Source organism: Chiloscyllium punctatum, chromosome 20, assembly GCF_047496795.1.
Source record: "Chiloscyllium punctatum isolate Juve2018m chromosome 20, sChiPun1.3, whole genome shotgun sequence".
NCBI lineage: Eukaryota > Metazoa > Chordata > Chondrichthyes > Orectolobiformes > Hemiscylliidae > Chiloscyllium > Chiloscyllium punctatum.
The window spans coordinates 57,099,913-57,117,798 of record NC_092758.1 but is presented as its reverse complement, the minus strand read 5'-3'; the positions used below and the strand labels follow the sequence as shown (position 1 = coordinate 57,117,798).

At 42.2% G+C, this 17,886-nt stretch overlaps 1 protein-coding gene across 2 annotated transcripts in view; it reads left to right on the top strand.

The window, feature by feature from the left end:
* The window catches only part of stk10 (serine/threonine kinase 10), a 110,601-nt gene that overhangs the window by 23,959 nt on the left and 68,756 nt on the right, over positions 1-17,886 (top strand). For both annotated transcript variants that reach the window (XM_072590962.1, XM_072590961.1), the window contains exon 2: positions 4,925-5,089. In XM_072590962.1, coding sequence (XP_072447063.1) covers positions 4,925-5,089 — 165 coding nt within the window. The remainder of the gene's footprint in view (positions 1-4,924; positions 5,090-17,886) is intronic.

Here is a 17,886-nt window from a genome sequence, read left to right as displayed (position 1 = left end):
CCCATTACATATTTATTACATGCCCATGTAATAGGTAAACGGGATATAACCTAAGACTTGTCACCTTAAAGTCCAAGTCATCGGAAATGTGGGACAGTCCATCTTCCGCAGTTACACCGGCACAACCCCCCACCTGTTCGTCCATGATATCGATGATTGTAACGGCACCGCCTTGTGCTCCCAAAGGAGGTTGAACAGTTCATCAACTTTACCAACATCTTCCACCCTGACCTCAAATTCACCGGCGCCATCTCGGAAACCACCTTCTCCTTCCTGGACCTCTCCATCACCGTCTCTGGCAACCGATTAACTACAGACTTATGCTACAATCCCACCGACTCCCACAGCTACCCAGACTGCACCGCCTCCCACTTTATTTTGTGTAAAAACTCCATCCCTTATTCCCAATTCCTCCACCTCCACCACATCTGTTCCCAGGATGACTAATTCCACCTCAAAGTCCCAGATGGCCTCCTCCCTTCCACGATTGCAATTTCCCTTCCTTCCAGCGCATCTCCTCTACTTCATGCATCACTGCCCTTGAATCTCACCCCTCCCTACGCAACAAGGACAGAACTCTTCAGTCTTCACCTTCCACTCCACCAACCTCCGCATCCAGCGCATCATTCTCTGCCACCTCCAAATGGACCCCATCACAGAGATGTATTTCCCTCCCCATCCCTATCAGTGTTCCGAAAATAACATTCCCTCTGTGACTCCCTCATCAGGTCCGCACCCCTCACCATCCTACAACCTACTCCTAGGAAAAAGTGAGGACTGCAGATGCTGGAGTACCAGAGTTGAAAAATGTGCTGGAAAAACACAGCAGGCCAGGCAGCATCAGGAAGAAGGGCTTGTTCCCGAAACGTCGATTCTCCTGCTCCTCGGATGCTGCCTGGCCTGCTGTGTTTCTCACTACAACCCACTCCTGGACACTTTCCCTGCCACCGCAGGAAGTGCAAAGTCTGCACCCACACCACACCCCTTACCTCTGTCCGAGGCCCCAAGGGATCCTTCCACATTCGTTAAATGTTTACCTGTACCTCTACCAATGTCATCTACTGCATTCGTTGCACCCGGTGTGGTCCTCTCTACATTGGGGAGACAGGATGCCTTCTTGTGGATCATCTCAGAGAATATCTCTGGGACACCCTCACCCACCAAGCCCACCGCCCCATGGCTGAACACTTCAACTCCCCCTCACACTCTGTGAAGAACGTGCATGTCCTGGGCCACCTCGACCACCAGAGGTGTGCCTCATATTCCGCCTTGGGACCTTGCAACCTCACTGGATAAATGTGGATTTCAACAGCTTCCTCGTTTCCCGTAGCCCCCACGTTATCCCAGTCCCAAGTCTCCATCTCAGCACCACCCTCCCGATCAGTCCATCGCTGCCCCCTCTGACTTGCCACCTTCTCCCTCACCTTCATCCACCTATCGCTTTCCCAGCTACCTCCCCCTCCCTCTATCCCTACCCTATCCCATTTATCTCTCAGTCCCGGCCCACAAGCCTCATTTCTGATGAAAGGCTTATGCCCAAAATATTGTTTCTCCTGCTCCTCAGATGCTGCCTGACCTGCTGTGCTTCTCCAGCACTACACTCATGACTCTAAGCTCCAGCATCTGCAGTCCTCACTATCTCCTGCTTTTAATGAGAGTCCAGTACTTGCATATTTCTACAAATGCTGGTAATTCATTCTAACAGAAGTCCTGTAAAGGAGCAAGTTTTTCATTATATGGTAAAGGCTTTAATTTTGTAGTTATAAGATAAATCTTTAATGAAGCATTTTCAAAAAGTAAACTGAGCTTGTTCACATGATCTGAGTTATTCTGTTAACAGCTTTGATTGTTGGACTTGTAATTTAATACTCGCTAATAATTGCAGCTTCACTTCAAGCAGCTTGTCTCAGTAAGGAGCTTGCATGTTTATAACTCCTATATCGTTAAAATGTTCAAAAGCTGCTTACAGGCAGCCAATTCACTGCCTTTGTTATGTGTGCAAATATGTTAGTCAATTTACAGTAAAGACCAACAATGATTCATTTGTTGACATTGTGGTATTTGAAAGAAGAGTAAGACAGTGCAGGGAGTTGGTATGGTCAGTTAACAGCACCTTGGTTTAATATTTCACAAAAGGCTGCACTTCTGACAATACAGTATTGTTATAGTACTGCCTTGAAATGTTAACTTTTGGTCTCATTTGTTAAATGAATCATATCCATTGCTTTAGAGCTGGTGGAAGGGTAGGGTTGAGACAAATGGGATCAAACACTGAGCTACTGAAACACTAGAGAAGGTAGCTAAATGCATTAAATTGGTAAATGGGCATTAGTATCTTCATACAGTTAACTCTCTTTACACAGTTGTTTTTAGGTCTCAATTTTTGGCTTTAGTTTCTGACCAGTGGATGTTCTTCAGCTGGGACAGGTCTGCAATGGTGATTGCAAACTGAGGTTGCTGACTTTTGCGCTTGAGCTATACTCTGTGCCTTCTGGTGAGCTAAAACAAATTGCAGTCTGTCCATCTGATCATGAACCAAAGATTTTCACTACCTGTGGTTGCTGACCGAGATCGTAGAATAGAATATAAAGCAATTTACTATTAAAGTAAATGAGGCAATGACACACCTCCTTTGCTTTTCAGGAAATTGTAATACTGCAGAAAAGGAGGCCATTTGTCCCATTTTTGCCTCTGAGCTCCCAATTAATCATGCATGTCCCCTTCCGTTCAGAAATGTTTAATTTTCAAATAGTCAACTTGGATAGTTGTTATTGAATCTGATTACAATACATCATCCAGGCACACTCTTTCGGATCAAATCTAGTCACATTTTAAAAATATATTTCTATCTCTTCTCTGGTTCTCTTGCTGAATGGTAAGCAAGTTTTTTTTTACATTTTGAGGCAGGAAGCTTGAGCTGAGAAGTATGCTGACTGAAAGATGTTTTTATAAAATTGAACTCTGAATATCCTCACTCTGGCGAGGAAAGCAGGATTGAGTTGGGCTGCTGGGTCCGTTTCCATTGTCTGGAGTTTTGGCTCAGTTGTGCTAAAGGCTTCTCGGCCTCTCTAACCCTCACCCACAATCCATGCTGCTTGCATCCTTCATGATCGTGCTGTATACAATATGGGATCAATGAGTCATATGATATTGAGGGAAAAATAAAGAGAATTAAAAGGTGTTTGGCATTTATTGAGGGGAGAAAATAGTGTACCTGTAATCCAAAATCCTAGGCTAATGCTGTGGAGACAGTGACTTGAATTCCATTATGACTGGTGAAAATTGAATTCCATAATAAAAAATTTGGAATTAAAAAGCTAGTTTAATGGTGATTGTGTAGCCACTGTCTATTGTCGTTGAAACCTGTCTGATTCAATAATGATCTTTATGGAAGGAGATCTACTGTCCTCACCTGATCTGGCCTACATGTGACTCCAGATCAATGTAGTTGACTCAACCTGCCCTTTAGGTAATTAGGGATGGGTAATAAATTCTGGCACAGCCAACAAAGTCTGCCCCGAAACAAATTTTCTTCTATACTTTATTGAAGTCCTTCACAGTTTTAAGTACTTGTATTAAATCTGCCTCCTACCCATATCTGCTTTAAGGAATGCTAGCCTCATTTTTCCGATCTATTTTCCATTTTGTTTCCAATGCTGTACTTGTAAAGGGTGTAGGTGATAAATACAAGACCTTGTGACAGTCAGAGCTGGTAAAATATTACAGCTGAGGCTGAACCAGTGTTTCATGAAGTTTTTGCAAATTGGTTAGCAAATTTCAGTAAAGACAGACAAGCAGTTTCATGTGACACTGAGAGGTTGCTGGCTGTGATCTGCTTCCCTAGCAGTTTTGCAAAAATGGCATCTTGCTGCATGGCTCCCAATTCAAATGCATTGAATGATCTGAATTCTATTACCTTAGTGAGTTGGAATCCTCGAATCCCTGCAGTGCAGAAATAGACTGGTCAGCCCATCAAGTCTGCACCAATCTTCTGAAGAGCATCCCATCCAAGCCCAGCCCCCTATCCTATCCCTGTAACACAGCATTTCCCATGGCTAATCCATGGACAGGGCAATTTAACATGAAAATCCATATAACCTGCACATCTTTGGACAGTGGGAAGAAACTGGAGCACCCAGCAGAAACCCATGCAGATACAAAGAAGTTGCAAACTCCACACAGACTATCACCAAAGGCTGAAATCAAACCTGGGTCCCTGGTGCTGAGAGGCAGCAGTGTTTAATCTAGTTCATGTAATAATGAACTAGATTTGTTGCAAAGTTAGGATTTATGCTTTTCAGTCATAAGATGCTTTTTTTTTAAATGGAACATTGTCTTATTTGCAGCCAAACAATCTCACTGCCATTGAAAATGAACTATTGCACTTGTGGAATCTAATTTCTTTGGTTTTAAATTGCAAATTTTTACAATTTTTTTTCCTGTCTCTTTTTCAATCCAATTTATCTTTCCCTTGCTTTTGGCTCTGGGCTTTTCAGTACCTGATTTGGCATTGTGTTCACTTCTCTAACTGGCACTTCCTATTGCAGGCAGTGTGTTATTCATTAATGATTCTTCAAGGTGGTTAGGGTCTCACACGTTCCTTGCATTATTCATCCAAGACCCAAATGGTGCCGCACTGTTTTGAACTGTAACTAACTCGTAGCAATGTCAAGTGTGTGGTCAAGGTGGGTGTTCTTTGTTCACCAGCTACAACAAATTTTGGCCTAGGTTTTTTTCCCCACAATACCATTGTTGCTTTGGAAACCGTGCAATAAAATTGCAGGCATACAGTGTCACTATGTATTTGTTATAATCTTATACGGATTCAACTTAGCAATGTGAACTGGTGTTGAGTGAATTTTGTATTTATCATCTTTCATTACATAGTTACCGTGGATGAAAATAAGTTTTATTTCTCTTCCAGGCCATAAACAAAGAGACTGGAGAGTTGGCGGCTGCAAAGGTTATTGAGGTGAAGAGTGAGGAAGAGCTTGAAGATTACATGGTAGAAATCGAGATTCTGGCCTCATGCAACCATATTTACATTGTTAAACAGTTGGATGCCTTCTTTTATGAGAATAAGTTATGGGTAAGATGTAGAATTCATTTTTTTTTTGAAGAGATTATTTATTGTGGCATAGATGGAGATCATGCTGTTAGTCCCTGATAATATGCTGATGAAGGCTGCAGAAAGATGAGGGTGTGTTATCTTAAATTGTTCATATTTTATCTTCCTGAATTATTTTCCACAGAAATGTGGTCATGTTTTGAGTAAATTATTGGATTTTTATCAATTGAACGTGGTACAGCAGAACACTGGTGATTTTTGAGCTACCTGAACTAGTACCTAATTAAAACTGAACAAATAGTTCACTCGTTGTTCAAGCTTTTCCATTGCTCCACACATCCATTTCAATATCCATATCTCATTAATATCTAGTAGTTGGTTCTCTTTCCTCAATGTTATATTGTGCAGATACTTGGATGTTAGCACCAGATCTTTCTACATCTTGTAGTTTCTTTTCAGTTTCACCAAACTTTCCTATCGCATAACACTCCACAGCACTTATTCCAATTACTGCAGCCAGTGTTTATCCATCAGCCAGCATTTATTGCCTATTGCTAGTTCTGCTTGAGAAGTTGATGGTGAATGCTTTCTGGAATGGCTGCAGTTCATGAGGTGTAGATAACTTGTTAGGAAAGGAGCTCAAGAATTTTAACTTAATAATAAAGAAATATCAAATGTGGGTATTTCTCTCCTGACTTGGAACAATTAGGAAGTTAAGGTCCTTTGTGTAAGTTGCCCTTGTCTGTTCTATGTGGGAAAGATGGTTTTTTGAAAGGAGCTTTTGGAGACAAATTAATTGAGTGCAGCTTGTCGATCGTACCGGCTGTTAGGGTTTTGCATAATTAATGAAGGGTGCAAATGTTTAAGCTGGTAGAAGGCGTACCAATCAAATGTTTCAGTGTTAGGATTTATCCCTCGATCAATATTTTGAATAAATTGCTTGTTGGTGGGAGATTTCTGTGTGTAAATGACCTGTTTTCTCTGTTAGAATCATGACTACTTTCAATAGTACTTTAACCATAGGAAAGCACTTGGGTTGCCCGATGGTTGTGAAAAACATTCTTTTCTCTGTCTGAGTTGTGCTCTCGAATCCTATACAAGTTCTAAAGTTTGCAGTTTTAAAGTGCACATACATGTGTATGCCCTTTACACTGGATTTTTAAAATTGTTGTAACATGGATATCCCATTGCAAATCAACTCTCAATATGGACTATACAGGCATGAATGTGGAAGAAATGCACTTTCAAGCATATCAGAGTTTTTCAAATTAATGACAAAACATTTTGTGACAAAATGTACAGACCACAAGACAGACATATAAAATGAATACTTAAAGATCTGATTGGTTTTCCTACATTAATTTCATGCTTTTGACAATTCAAACCAAGCCCAAGACCGATGTTTTCCTTGTTGATGGTGGTAAATCTTTGACAGCTGAATAAAGGCAACTCGGTTCCGTATCTTATTCCATGACCATGAGCAAAAAAAAGTGGCAAATTTGAAAGTAGTAACAGAGAATGTAGTAATGAACTTTAGTTTTGTGAGCAATAAGTATTGTGTAAATCATCTTGGTGGATGAAATGACTAAATAGGATATCTGAGGTTTGAGTCATGCTGATGACTCTGGTCACTCAGGCTGAATTAGACCATTTACATTCTGTGACTTTGACCTGAGCTTCTAACCTTAATCCAACACCTCCGTCACTATGGTGCCTGCTTCCATATGTCTATAATTCTATTCTTCCCTTACCCTTGTCTTAGCTCAGTTAGACACGCTCATCCAGTCCATTGTTTTCTCTAGGAATGACTTTCTAATGTTCTTCTTGCTATCAGTCCACTGCCTGTCCTGCAAAACTTGTAGGCACTCAAAACCCCTGTAAATTATCTCACATTGAGCCCTGTTCATGCATCAGCCCCTTGCTAAGCTACATTCAACACCACTACGGTGATGTTTGATTTTAAAAGAATCAGCCTTGTTTTAAATTTCTTCTGTGGCCCCAGCTCTCTCAAAACACCACTAATGTAAGACTGTACTAAAACCACTGCAATATCTGAACCCACCCCAATACCGATCTGTTGTGAATCCTGATTTTAAATATTTGACCTTATTACCATGTATTTAGTTGCACCAACCAGTGCTTTCCAAATCTTGTATTGTGATTCCTTTGAGAGCATTATTAATGCTTCTGTGGATGGGTTTGGGCCATTTATCTGTAATAACACTTTCTAATACAGTAAAACATTCCAAGACCGTTCAGAGGAGCTTTATCAGACAAAATCTGATGCAGACTGCATAAAAAGACATTGAAATAGGTGACGACTATCTTGCTACATTGTATTGCTTTAAAGGGAGAGTGCAAGGTAGAGAGAGTTAGAGAGAAGATTCCAGAGCATGGAGGCGAAACAGCTAAAAGTACAGTTATCAGAGATTGAAAGGGAGTAGTGAACAGTGAATAGAAAATGAAAGTGTACAATTCTTCATGGCAGAAATCCCTCCACCACTGATGCTCAGTAGCAGCAGGGTGTACTATCTACAAGATGTACTACAGAAATTCACCAAGGATCCTCAGACACTTTCCAAACAGACGACTGCTTCCATCTAACAGGACAAGGGCAGTAGATACATAGGACCGTCACCACCTCCAAGTCACTTACTATCGTAACTTAAATATGTCTCCATTGCTTCACAGTTAGTAGGTGAAAATCCTGGAATCCCTCCCTAAAGACATTGTGGATCAACTCACAGCAAGCGGATTGCAGCAGTTCAAGAAAACAGCTCACCATGACCTTCTCAAGGGCAACTAGGAAAGGGGAATAGATGTTGGCCAGCCAGTGACGTCAGATCCCACAAATGAATAAAAAATAGTAGTTACTGACATGTTGCCTATAACAGAGTCACCGAGATGTACAGCACGGAAACAGACCCTTCAGTCCAACTCATCCTTGCCGACCAGATATCCCAAATAAATCTCTAGTCCCATCTGTTAGCATTGGGCACACATCCCGATTGCCTTCTGATTCTCATGCAAGCAACCATTTGGAATTCTCAATATATTGCCCCATGACCTCCACTTGAAGAACTGGACTTGTCAGATAAATATTGTAATTACACCAGGTCAGAGGTTAGGAATCTTCTGAGTAAGTCACCTCCTGACTTCCCAAAGCCTAACCACCATCTACAAGGTAGATGTCAAGAGTACTTCCCGATTAACTGGATAACAGCATCAAATAGAATTAAGGAGAATCCAAAGAGCTTCTACAAATATATTAAGGACAAAAGGGTAACTAGGGAGAGAGCAGGGCCCCTCAAAGATCAGCAAGGCATCCTGTGTGTGGAGCTGCAGAAAATGGGGAGATACTAAATGAGTATTTTGCGTCAGTATTTACTGTGGAAAAGGATATGAAGGATATAGGCTGGTGGGAAATAGATGGTGACATCTTGCAAAATGTCCATATTACAGAGGAGGAAGTGCTGGATGTCTTGAAATGGGTAAAGGTGGATAAATCCCCAGGATCTGATCAGGTCTACCCGAGAACTCTGGGAAGCTAGAGAAGTGATTGCTGTCCTCTTGCTTAGATATTTGTATCATCAATAGACACGGGTGAGGTGCCGGAAGACTGGAGGTTGGCTAATGTGGTGCCAATGTTTAAGCAAGGTGGTAAAGACAAGCCAGGAAACTAGAGACCAGTGTGCCTGACATTGGTGGTAGGCAAGTTGTTGGAGGGAATCCTGGGGGACAGGATGTAAATGTATTTGAAAAGGCAAGGACCAATGAGGGATAGTCAACATGGCTTTGTGCATGGGAAATCATGTCTTCTTTTTGAAAAAGAAATAAAGAAGATTGAGGGCAGAGTGGTGTACGTGATCTATATGGACTTCAGTAAGGCGTGCGACAGCATTCCCCATGGGAGACTGATTCGCAAGGTTAGTTCTCACGGAATACAGGGAGAACTAGCTATTTGGATACAGAACTGGCTCAAAGGTAGAAGACATAGGATGGTGATGGAGGGTTGTTTTTCAGACTGGAGGCCTGTGACCAGCGGAGTGCCACAAGGGTTGGTGCTGGGCCCTCTACTTTTTGTCTTTTACATAAATGATTTGGATGTGAACATAGGAGGTACAGTTAGTAGATTTGCAGATGACACCAAAATTGGAGGTGTAGTGGACAGCGAAGAAGGTTACCTCAGACTACAACAGGATCTTGATCAGATAGGTCAATGGGCTGAGAAGTGGCAGATGGTGTTTAATTTAGATAAATGTGAAGTGTTGTAATTTGGGAAAGCAAATCTTAGCAGGACTTATCCACTTAATGATAAGGTCCTAGGGAGTGTTGCTGAACAAAGAGACCTTGGAGTGCAGGTTCATAGCTCCTTGAAAGTGGAGTCGCAGGTAGAAAGGATAGTGAAGATGGCATTTGGTATGCTTTCCTTTATTGGTCAGAGTACTGAGTACAAGAGTTGGGAGGTCATGTTGCGGCTGTAGAGGACATTGATTAGGCCGCTGTTGGAATATTGCTTTCAGTTCTGGTCTCCTTCCTATCGGAAAGATGTTGTGAAACTTGAAAGGGTTCAGAAAAGATTTACAAGGATGTTGCCAGGGTTGGAGGATTTGAGCTTTAGGGAGAGGCTGAACAGGCTGGGGCTGTTTTCCCGAGAGCGTTGGAGGCTGAGGGGTGACCTTATAGAGGCTTACAAAATTGAGGGGCCTGGATAGGGTAAATAGGCAAAGTCTTTTCCCTGGGACTGGGGAGTCCAGAACTTAGAGGGCATGGGTTTAGGGTGAGAGGGGAAAGATATAGTCATAGAGATGTACAGCATGGAAACAGACCCTTCGGTCCAACCCGTCCATGCCAACCAGATATCCCAACCCAATCTAGTCCCAGCTGCCAGCACTCGGCCCATATCCCTCCAAACCCTTCCTATTTATATGTCCATCCAGATGCCTTTTTGCATGTTGTAATTGTACCAGCCTCCTCCACTTCCTCTGGCAGCTCATTCAATACGCTCACCACCCTTTGAGTGAAAAGGTTGCCCGTTAGGTCCCTTTTAAATCTTTCCCCTCTCACCTTAAACCAACACCCCCAATTCTGGGCTCCCTCACCTCTGGGAAAAGACCTTGTCTATTCACCCTATCCATGTCCCTCATAACCTTATAAACCTCTGGAAGGTCACATCTCAGCCTCTGATGCTCCAGGGAAAACAGTCCCAGCCTATTTAGCCTCACGCTGTAGCTCAAATCCTCTAACCCTGGCAACATCCTTGTAAATCTTTTCTAAACCCTCAAGTTTCACAACATTCTTCTGATTGGAGGGAGACCAGATCTGCACATAATATTCCAAAAGTGGCCTAACCCATGTACTGTACAGTTGCAGCGTGGCCCCTCAACTCTGATAGTCAATGCTCTGACCAATAAAGGCAAGCATATCAAGCATTGCCTTCACTGTCCAATCTACCTGAGAGTCCTTTTTCAGGGAACTATGAATCTACAGTCCAAGGTCTCCGATGAGCATAACTCCCCAGGGCGTTACCATTAAGTGTGTAAGTGCTGCCCTGATTTTCCCTTCCAAAATGCAGCCCCTCACATTTATCTCCATCTGCCACTCCTCGATCCATTGGCCCATCTAACCAAGATCCTGTTGTTCTGAGGTAGCCTTGGTGTCATCTGCAGATTTACTAATGTTAAGTTCTTTTCCTTGGGCTTCTTACACTTCTTGATGCAACTGCAATACGCCAACTTTTGTGAACAACCAAAATGTTATTAAGCACGGTAGAGTACAAACTTTCTGGAGGAGCTTTTAACACACACCTCACAGGGCTTGAAGAGTCGTGTCAAAGCTCTCCCTGAACAAAGGAAGCAGTCCTTCCTTACACACAATCTTTTTATATCAGAGTCAGTAATGCCCACAAGATAACCCCCAGCCATCCTCCACTGTCACATGCCACTCAAGACACAATGCAGTGACCTGACCATCTCCAGAAACAACATAATGTAAATCATCCCTTAATGGTAAAATCTGTTACAAATAGTTCTTTTTACCTACAGGGAATAGTCAAATTCCAACTGTAATGTTCTTATTGATTTCTGAATAGGGGATGAAAATGTCAGTAGTAGATGACGATGTGAATAGTTTTTGAACAATGAGGAAATGGCCATGCAAGTTGCTTTGAATGCCAAGCGACGGGAATCTAACTTCCTTACAATCTACCTGTGAGTCAGAGACATCCCACCCTAGTCTTGGGACATCCAATTTCCTGGAGGCCAGCAGAGCAAATTAACTTGTTTTAAAATATCCCACTAGCCAGTGCAGGAGAGAGAGAAAACCTGCACAGTTACACAAATTCAAACAGCAAAGGCGGTATCACTGGACATCGGAGTGCATCTGGGAAAATTACCAAACAGTGAATTTCACAACTAATCTTGGAGAAACTGTTGGGCGAAGTTCAAAGCACAGAATCAGATAAGTTAATTGTTGTTTTAAGTCTGTCCAAGAGAGAGGCTGCATTAGTGGGTACAGTGGATTCTTTCTTGATTATGTTTTTGGAGATAAGTCTCTTGATTAAACTTAAAATATAAGCCATAGCTATTAATCTAACCTGGGGCAGTGTTTGTAGAGGAATAAGACTGTGTTATTTTCTGGGTCTGTAGATTGTGAAGGAGCAAAAATGGCCTTTGAAGTGAGATGTACTTCTTGTCAGATGTGGGAGTTTAAAGAGAGTTTAAGGGTTACTACGGATTATATCTGCCATAAATGCTGTTGGATGCAAATCTTATCGGATCGAGTGGATCGGTTGGAGAGACCAAGGGAAGCGATGAGGAATTTGCAACAGCTACAGTATGTGGATGCAGTTATAGGAAGGGGGGCAAGTCTCTGATACAGTCACATAGATGGGTTAACTCCAGGATGGGTAAGAGAGGTAGGCAGCTAGAGCAGGAGTCTTTTGTGGATATACCCATTTCAAACAGGTATGCTGTTTTGGAAAATGTAGAGGGTGATGGATTCTCAGGGGAACGTAGCACAAACAGCCAAGTTTCTGGTATTGAGACTGGCCATAATGCAACGAGGGGTACGTTGGCTTCCAAGAGATCAATTGTGTTAGGGGATTCTGTAGTCAGAGGTACAGACAGACATTTCTGTGGCCAGCAGAGAAAAAGCAGAATGGTGTGTTGTTTCCCTGGTGCCAGGATCAAGGATGTCTCAGAGAGGATGCTGAATGTTCTCACGGGGGAGAGGGGCCAGCAAGAGGTCATTGTCCACATTGGCACCAATGACATTGGAAGGGAAAAGGGTGAGACTCTGAAGGGAGATTACAGAGAGTTAAGTAGAATTTTTAAAAAAGAGGTCCTCAAGGGTAGTAATATCTGGATTACTCCCAGTGCTACAAGCTAGTGAGGTCAGGAATAGGAGGATAGAGCAGATGAATGCATGGCTGAGGAGCTGGTGTATGGGAGAAGGATTCACATTTTTGGATCATTGGAATCTCTTTTGGACAGAACTGACTTGTACAAGAACGACCGATTCCACCTAAATTGGAAGGGGACTAATATACTGGCAGGGAAATTTGCTAGAACAGCTTAGGAGGATTTAAACTAGAAAGGTGGGGGGTGGGACCCAAGGAGATAGTGAGGAAAGAGATTGATCTGAGACTGGTACTGTTGAGAACAGAATTGAGTCAAACAGTCAGGGCAGGCAGGGACAAGATAGGACTAATAAATTAAACTGCATTTATTTCAATGCAAGGGGTAGATGAACTCAGGGCTTGGATAGGAACATGGGACTGGGATATCATAGCAATTATGGAAACATGGCTCAGGGATGGGCAGGACTGGCAGCTGAATGTTCCAGGATCTAAATGCTACAGGAAGGATAGAAAGGGAGGCAAAAGAGGAGGGGGAGTGTCATTTTTGATCAGGGATAGCATTACAGCTGTGCTGAGGGAGGATATTCCCAGAAATACATCCAGGGAAGTTATTTGGGTGGAACTGAGAAATAAGAAAGGGATGATCACCTTACTGGGATTGCATTATAGCCCCCCCGCCCAAAATAGTCAGAAGGAAATTAAGAAACAAACTTGTAAGATATCTCATTTATCTGTAAGAATAATAGGGTAGTTATGGTAGGGCATTTTAACTTTCCAAACATCGGCTGGGACTGCCATAGTGTTATGGGTTTAGATGGAGAGGAATTTGTTAGGTGTGTACAAGACAATTTTCTGATTCAGTATGTGGATGTACCTACTAGAGAAGGTACAAAGCTTGACCTACTCTTGGGAAATAAGACAGGGCAGGTGACTGAGGTGTCAGTGGGGGAGCATTTTGGGGCCAGTGACCATAATTCTATTTGTTTTAAAGGTAGTGATGGAAAAGGATGGACCAGATCTAAAAGTTGAAGTTCTAAATTGGAGAGAGGCTAATTTTGACAGTATTAGGCAAGAACTTTCAAAAGCTGATTGGAGGCAGATGTTCACAGGTACAGGGGCAGCTGGAAAATGGGAAGCCTTCAGAAATGAGATAACAAGAATCCAGAGAAAGTATATTCCTGTCAGGGTGAAAGGGAAGGCTGGTAGGTATAGGGAATGCTGGATGACTAAAGAAATTGAGGGTTTGGTTAAGAAAAAAGAAGGTAGCATGTGTCAGGTATAGACAGGATAGATCGAGTGAATCCTTAGACTATAAAGAAAGTAGGAGTATACTTAAGAGGGAAATCAGGAGGGCATAACGGGGACATGAGATAGCTTTGGCAAATAGAATTAAGGAGAATCCAAAGGGGTTTTACAAATATATTAAGGACAAAAGGGTAACTAGGGAGAGAATAGGGCTCCTCAAAGATCAGCAAGGTGGCCTTTGTGTGGAGCCACAGAAAATGGGGGAGATACTCAATGAATATTTTGCATCAGTACTTAGTGTGGGAAAGGACATGGAACATATAAACAGTAGGGAAATAGATGGTGACATCTTGCAAAATGTCCAGATTACAGAGGAGGAAGTGCTGGATATCTTGAAAAGGTTAAAGGTGGATAAATCCCCAGGATCTGATCAGGTGTACCCGAGAACTCTGTGGGAAGCTAGAGAAGTGATTGGGCCTCTTGCTGAGATATTTGTATCATAGTCACAGGTGAGGTGCTGGAAGACTGGAGGTTGGCCAACATGGTGCCACTGTTTAAGAAGGGCGGTAAGAACAAGCCAGGGAACTATAGACCAGTTAGCCTGACCTCGCTGGTGGGCAAGTTGTTGGAGGGAATCCTGAGGGAAAGGATGTACATGTATTTGGAAAGGCAAGGACTGATTCAGGATAGTCAACATGGCTTTGTGCATGGGAAATCATGTCTCACAAACTTGATTGAGTTTTTTGATGAAGTAACAAAGAAGATTGATGAGGGCAGAGCAATAAATGTGATCTATATGGACTTCAGTAAGGTGTTCGACAAGGTTCCCCATGGGGTTAGATCTCATGGAATACAGGGAGAACTAGCCATTTGAATACAGAACTGGCTCAAAGGTAGAAGACAGAGTGTGGTGGTGGAGGGTTGTTTTTCAGACTGGAGGCCTGTGACCAGTGGAGTGCCACAAGGATCGGTGCTGGGCCCTCTACTTTTTGTCATTCACATAAATGATTTGGATGCGAGCATAAGAGGTACAGTTAGTAAGTTTACAGATGACACCAAAATTGGAGGTGTAGTGGACAGTGAAGAAGGTTACCTCAGATTACAACAGGATCTTGACCAGATGGGCCAATGGGCTGAGGAGTGGCAGATGGAGTTAAATTCAGATAAATGCGAGGTGCTGCATTTTGGGAAAGCAAATCTTAGCAGGACTTATACACTTAATGGTAAGGTCCGAGGGAGTGTTGCTGAACAAAGTGTAGAGTGCAGGTTCATAGCTCCTTGAAAGTGGAGTCGCAGGTAGAAAGGATACTGAAAATGGCATTTGGTATGCTTTCCTTTATTGGTCAGTGTTGAGTACAAGAGTTGGGAGGTCATGTTGCGGCTGTACAGGACATTGGTTAGGCCGCTGTTGGAATATTGCTTTCAGTTCTGGTCTCCTTCCTATCGGAAAGATGTTGTGAAACTTGAAAGGGTTCAGAAAAGATTTACAAGGATGTTGCCAGGGTTGGAGGAATTGAGCTTTAGGGAGAGGCTGTTTTCCCGAGAGCGTTGGAGGCTGAGGGGTGACCTTATAGAGGTTTACAAAATTATGAGGAGCATGGATAGGCTAATTAGGCAAAGTCTTTTCCCTGGGGTCTGGGAGTCCAGAACGCGAAGGCATAGGTTTAGGGTGAGAGGGGAAAAATATAAAAGAGACCTAAGGGACAGCTGCTTCATGCAGAAGGTGGTACGTGTATGGAATGAGCTGCCAGAGGATGTTGTGGAGGCTGGTACAATTGCAACATGTAAGAGGCATTTGGTTAGGTAAATGAATAGGAAGGGTTTGGAGGGATATGGGCCGGGTGCTGGCAAGTGGGACTAGATTGGGTTGGGATATCTGGTCGGCATGGACGGGTTGGACTGAAGGGTCTGTTTCCATGCTGTACATCTCTATGACTCGGACTCTGTACGTCTTACGTTCACATCCAAATCATTTATATAAATGATGAAAAGTAGTGAACCCAGCACCAATTCTCATTGTATGCCACTGGTCACAGGCCTCCAGTCTGAAAAGCAACCCTCCACCACCACCCTCTGTCTTCTACTTTTGAGCCAGTTCTGTATCCAAATGGCTAATTGTCCCTATATTGCATGTGATCTAACCTGACTACCATGAGGAACCTTGACAAACACCTTGCTGAAGTCCATATAGATCATGTCCACTGCTCTGCCCTCATCAGTCCTCTTTGTTACTTATACAAAAAACTCAATCAAGTCAGTAAGACGTGAATTCCCATTAAAAAAAGTTGTGTTGACTATCCCTAATTGTACTTGTCTTACCAAATACATGTAAATCCTGTTCCTTGGGGATTCCCTGCAACACCTTGCCCACCATCGATGTCCAGCTCACCAGTCTATAGTTCCCTGACTTTTCCTTCCACCTTTCTTAAATAGTGGCACTACATGAGCCAATCTCCAGCCTTCCGCCATCTCAGTCAGGTGTGAGTATCGCTGAGAATTATCATTGATCTTTACACAGGTTTTAAGGATTTTTATTGCAGCAACATCTCTATTATAAATAACTTGATGGAAAACTTTGAATTGTGTCAATAAAATTTGTAAAATTTCAGTTGGAGCCTTGGTATTTACAATTTCTTATCACTAACTCCTCACTCCTGGCTTAAGGAAAGCAGTTTCTTTCTGCTAACTTGGCGACCTGTCAAGTTTTCACCTCTGGAAGAACAAAGTTGAAGGAGAAATTTAGGAATGCTCTATAGGATGTATCCATCAATGCTTTCTTGCCACGCTTTAGTTTTTAACTGGACTCATTCAGATTGGAATTGATGAAGGGCTGTTTAATTAGTACTCTATATGAAAATGCATGGTTTCTCCCACAACCTGCTTTGTTATAATCTTGGTATACATTGACATTTTCTCTCAAAGGCATCGAGAGTGGTCTGTCTCTTCCCGAAAGAACAAATAAACTATAAACTGTGTGTAAGCTTTTTGGTTGCTGACTGCAAGTTTTCTTTTATGCACTTGGATGAAGTGATAAAATGGTTTTTAAAAAAAGCTGGCCGGAAGACATTTCATACTTTTTTGAGGAAGATATTTGTGAATAGAAGTTTGTATTGCTTCTATTTACATTGCCCTGCCACTTCCATTATCTTTAGTTTTTATATATTGATGTAAATTTTGAATATGAAGATTAATTTTAGTTTTTCTGGTTTTGGGTTGGAAATGGTATCTGAGGGATGGGATGTGAAAGTTACAGTTTTCAGGGAAGAAGGGATTAGGGAGTAAAATAATGCATATAATGGTGCAAGTAAGTGAGATTGTGAACCTTCCTTTCTCATGTGCTGTTTCCTGATTAGTTAAGAACCTGAGGAGGAAATAAATGCCGATTTTTCTGCAGGGGCCACTCACTGGGTGAGCATGCAGCTGCTTCAGGCCACCATCTGCGAGGATGACTTGCATTCTTTCTACTGTATTTTCCCTGACAGCTGAATCTAATAAGAGTTTTGGAAGGTACAGCAGCTCAGTTTCTCCATAGATGTAATTTTAGTTCTATTTTTAATGTTATTTTTGCAAGTTTCTTTTTTAAAATTGGTCAGGTACTATTAAATCTATGTCATGGATCACAAGATGAGCTCATTTATGTGAAAGTCAAGTCCTTGAGTTTTCAGGCCACTTGCAGTTTGCATATATGACTCTGGTATAAACTGTGTTCAACTTCTTGCATTGCTTTGCAACCTTAACGTTGCTCTGTTTAATCACAACAGAATTATGTTACAATTCATTTCCAGCAGAAGGAAGTTTGGTTTTCAGAAAGATGAGCTGCTTTTTGCTGCACTGACATTGTATTACTAAGCATCATAAGATAGCAACTACCAGCTGGATTGCATTTATAAACTTGGCGTATGATACCTTGGATAGTTGTGCTGTTGCTTATGTCGGAGATTCCAGTACTTGTACCTACACTGTATTCATGTCCAAAGACTCAGTTGATTCTCTTTCTTCGCCAGTAGCTTTTCTGGAAAATTGCTTGAGTGTACAGCCTGGAACCCTTTTTCTCTCTGTTGTGATTCCATTTAGTGTCAATAACTAAAGGATCAAGTCCTCATCATTATCTGCTCTCTGCAGTGCCTTGGTTGGGTTACAGTGTTTTTTTTTAACTGAGATGCTCAAATGATGAACTAATTTGAAGATGCTTTGGTCTTCTGTTCAATTTCTC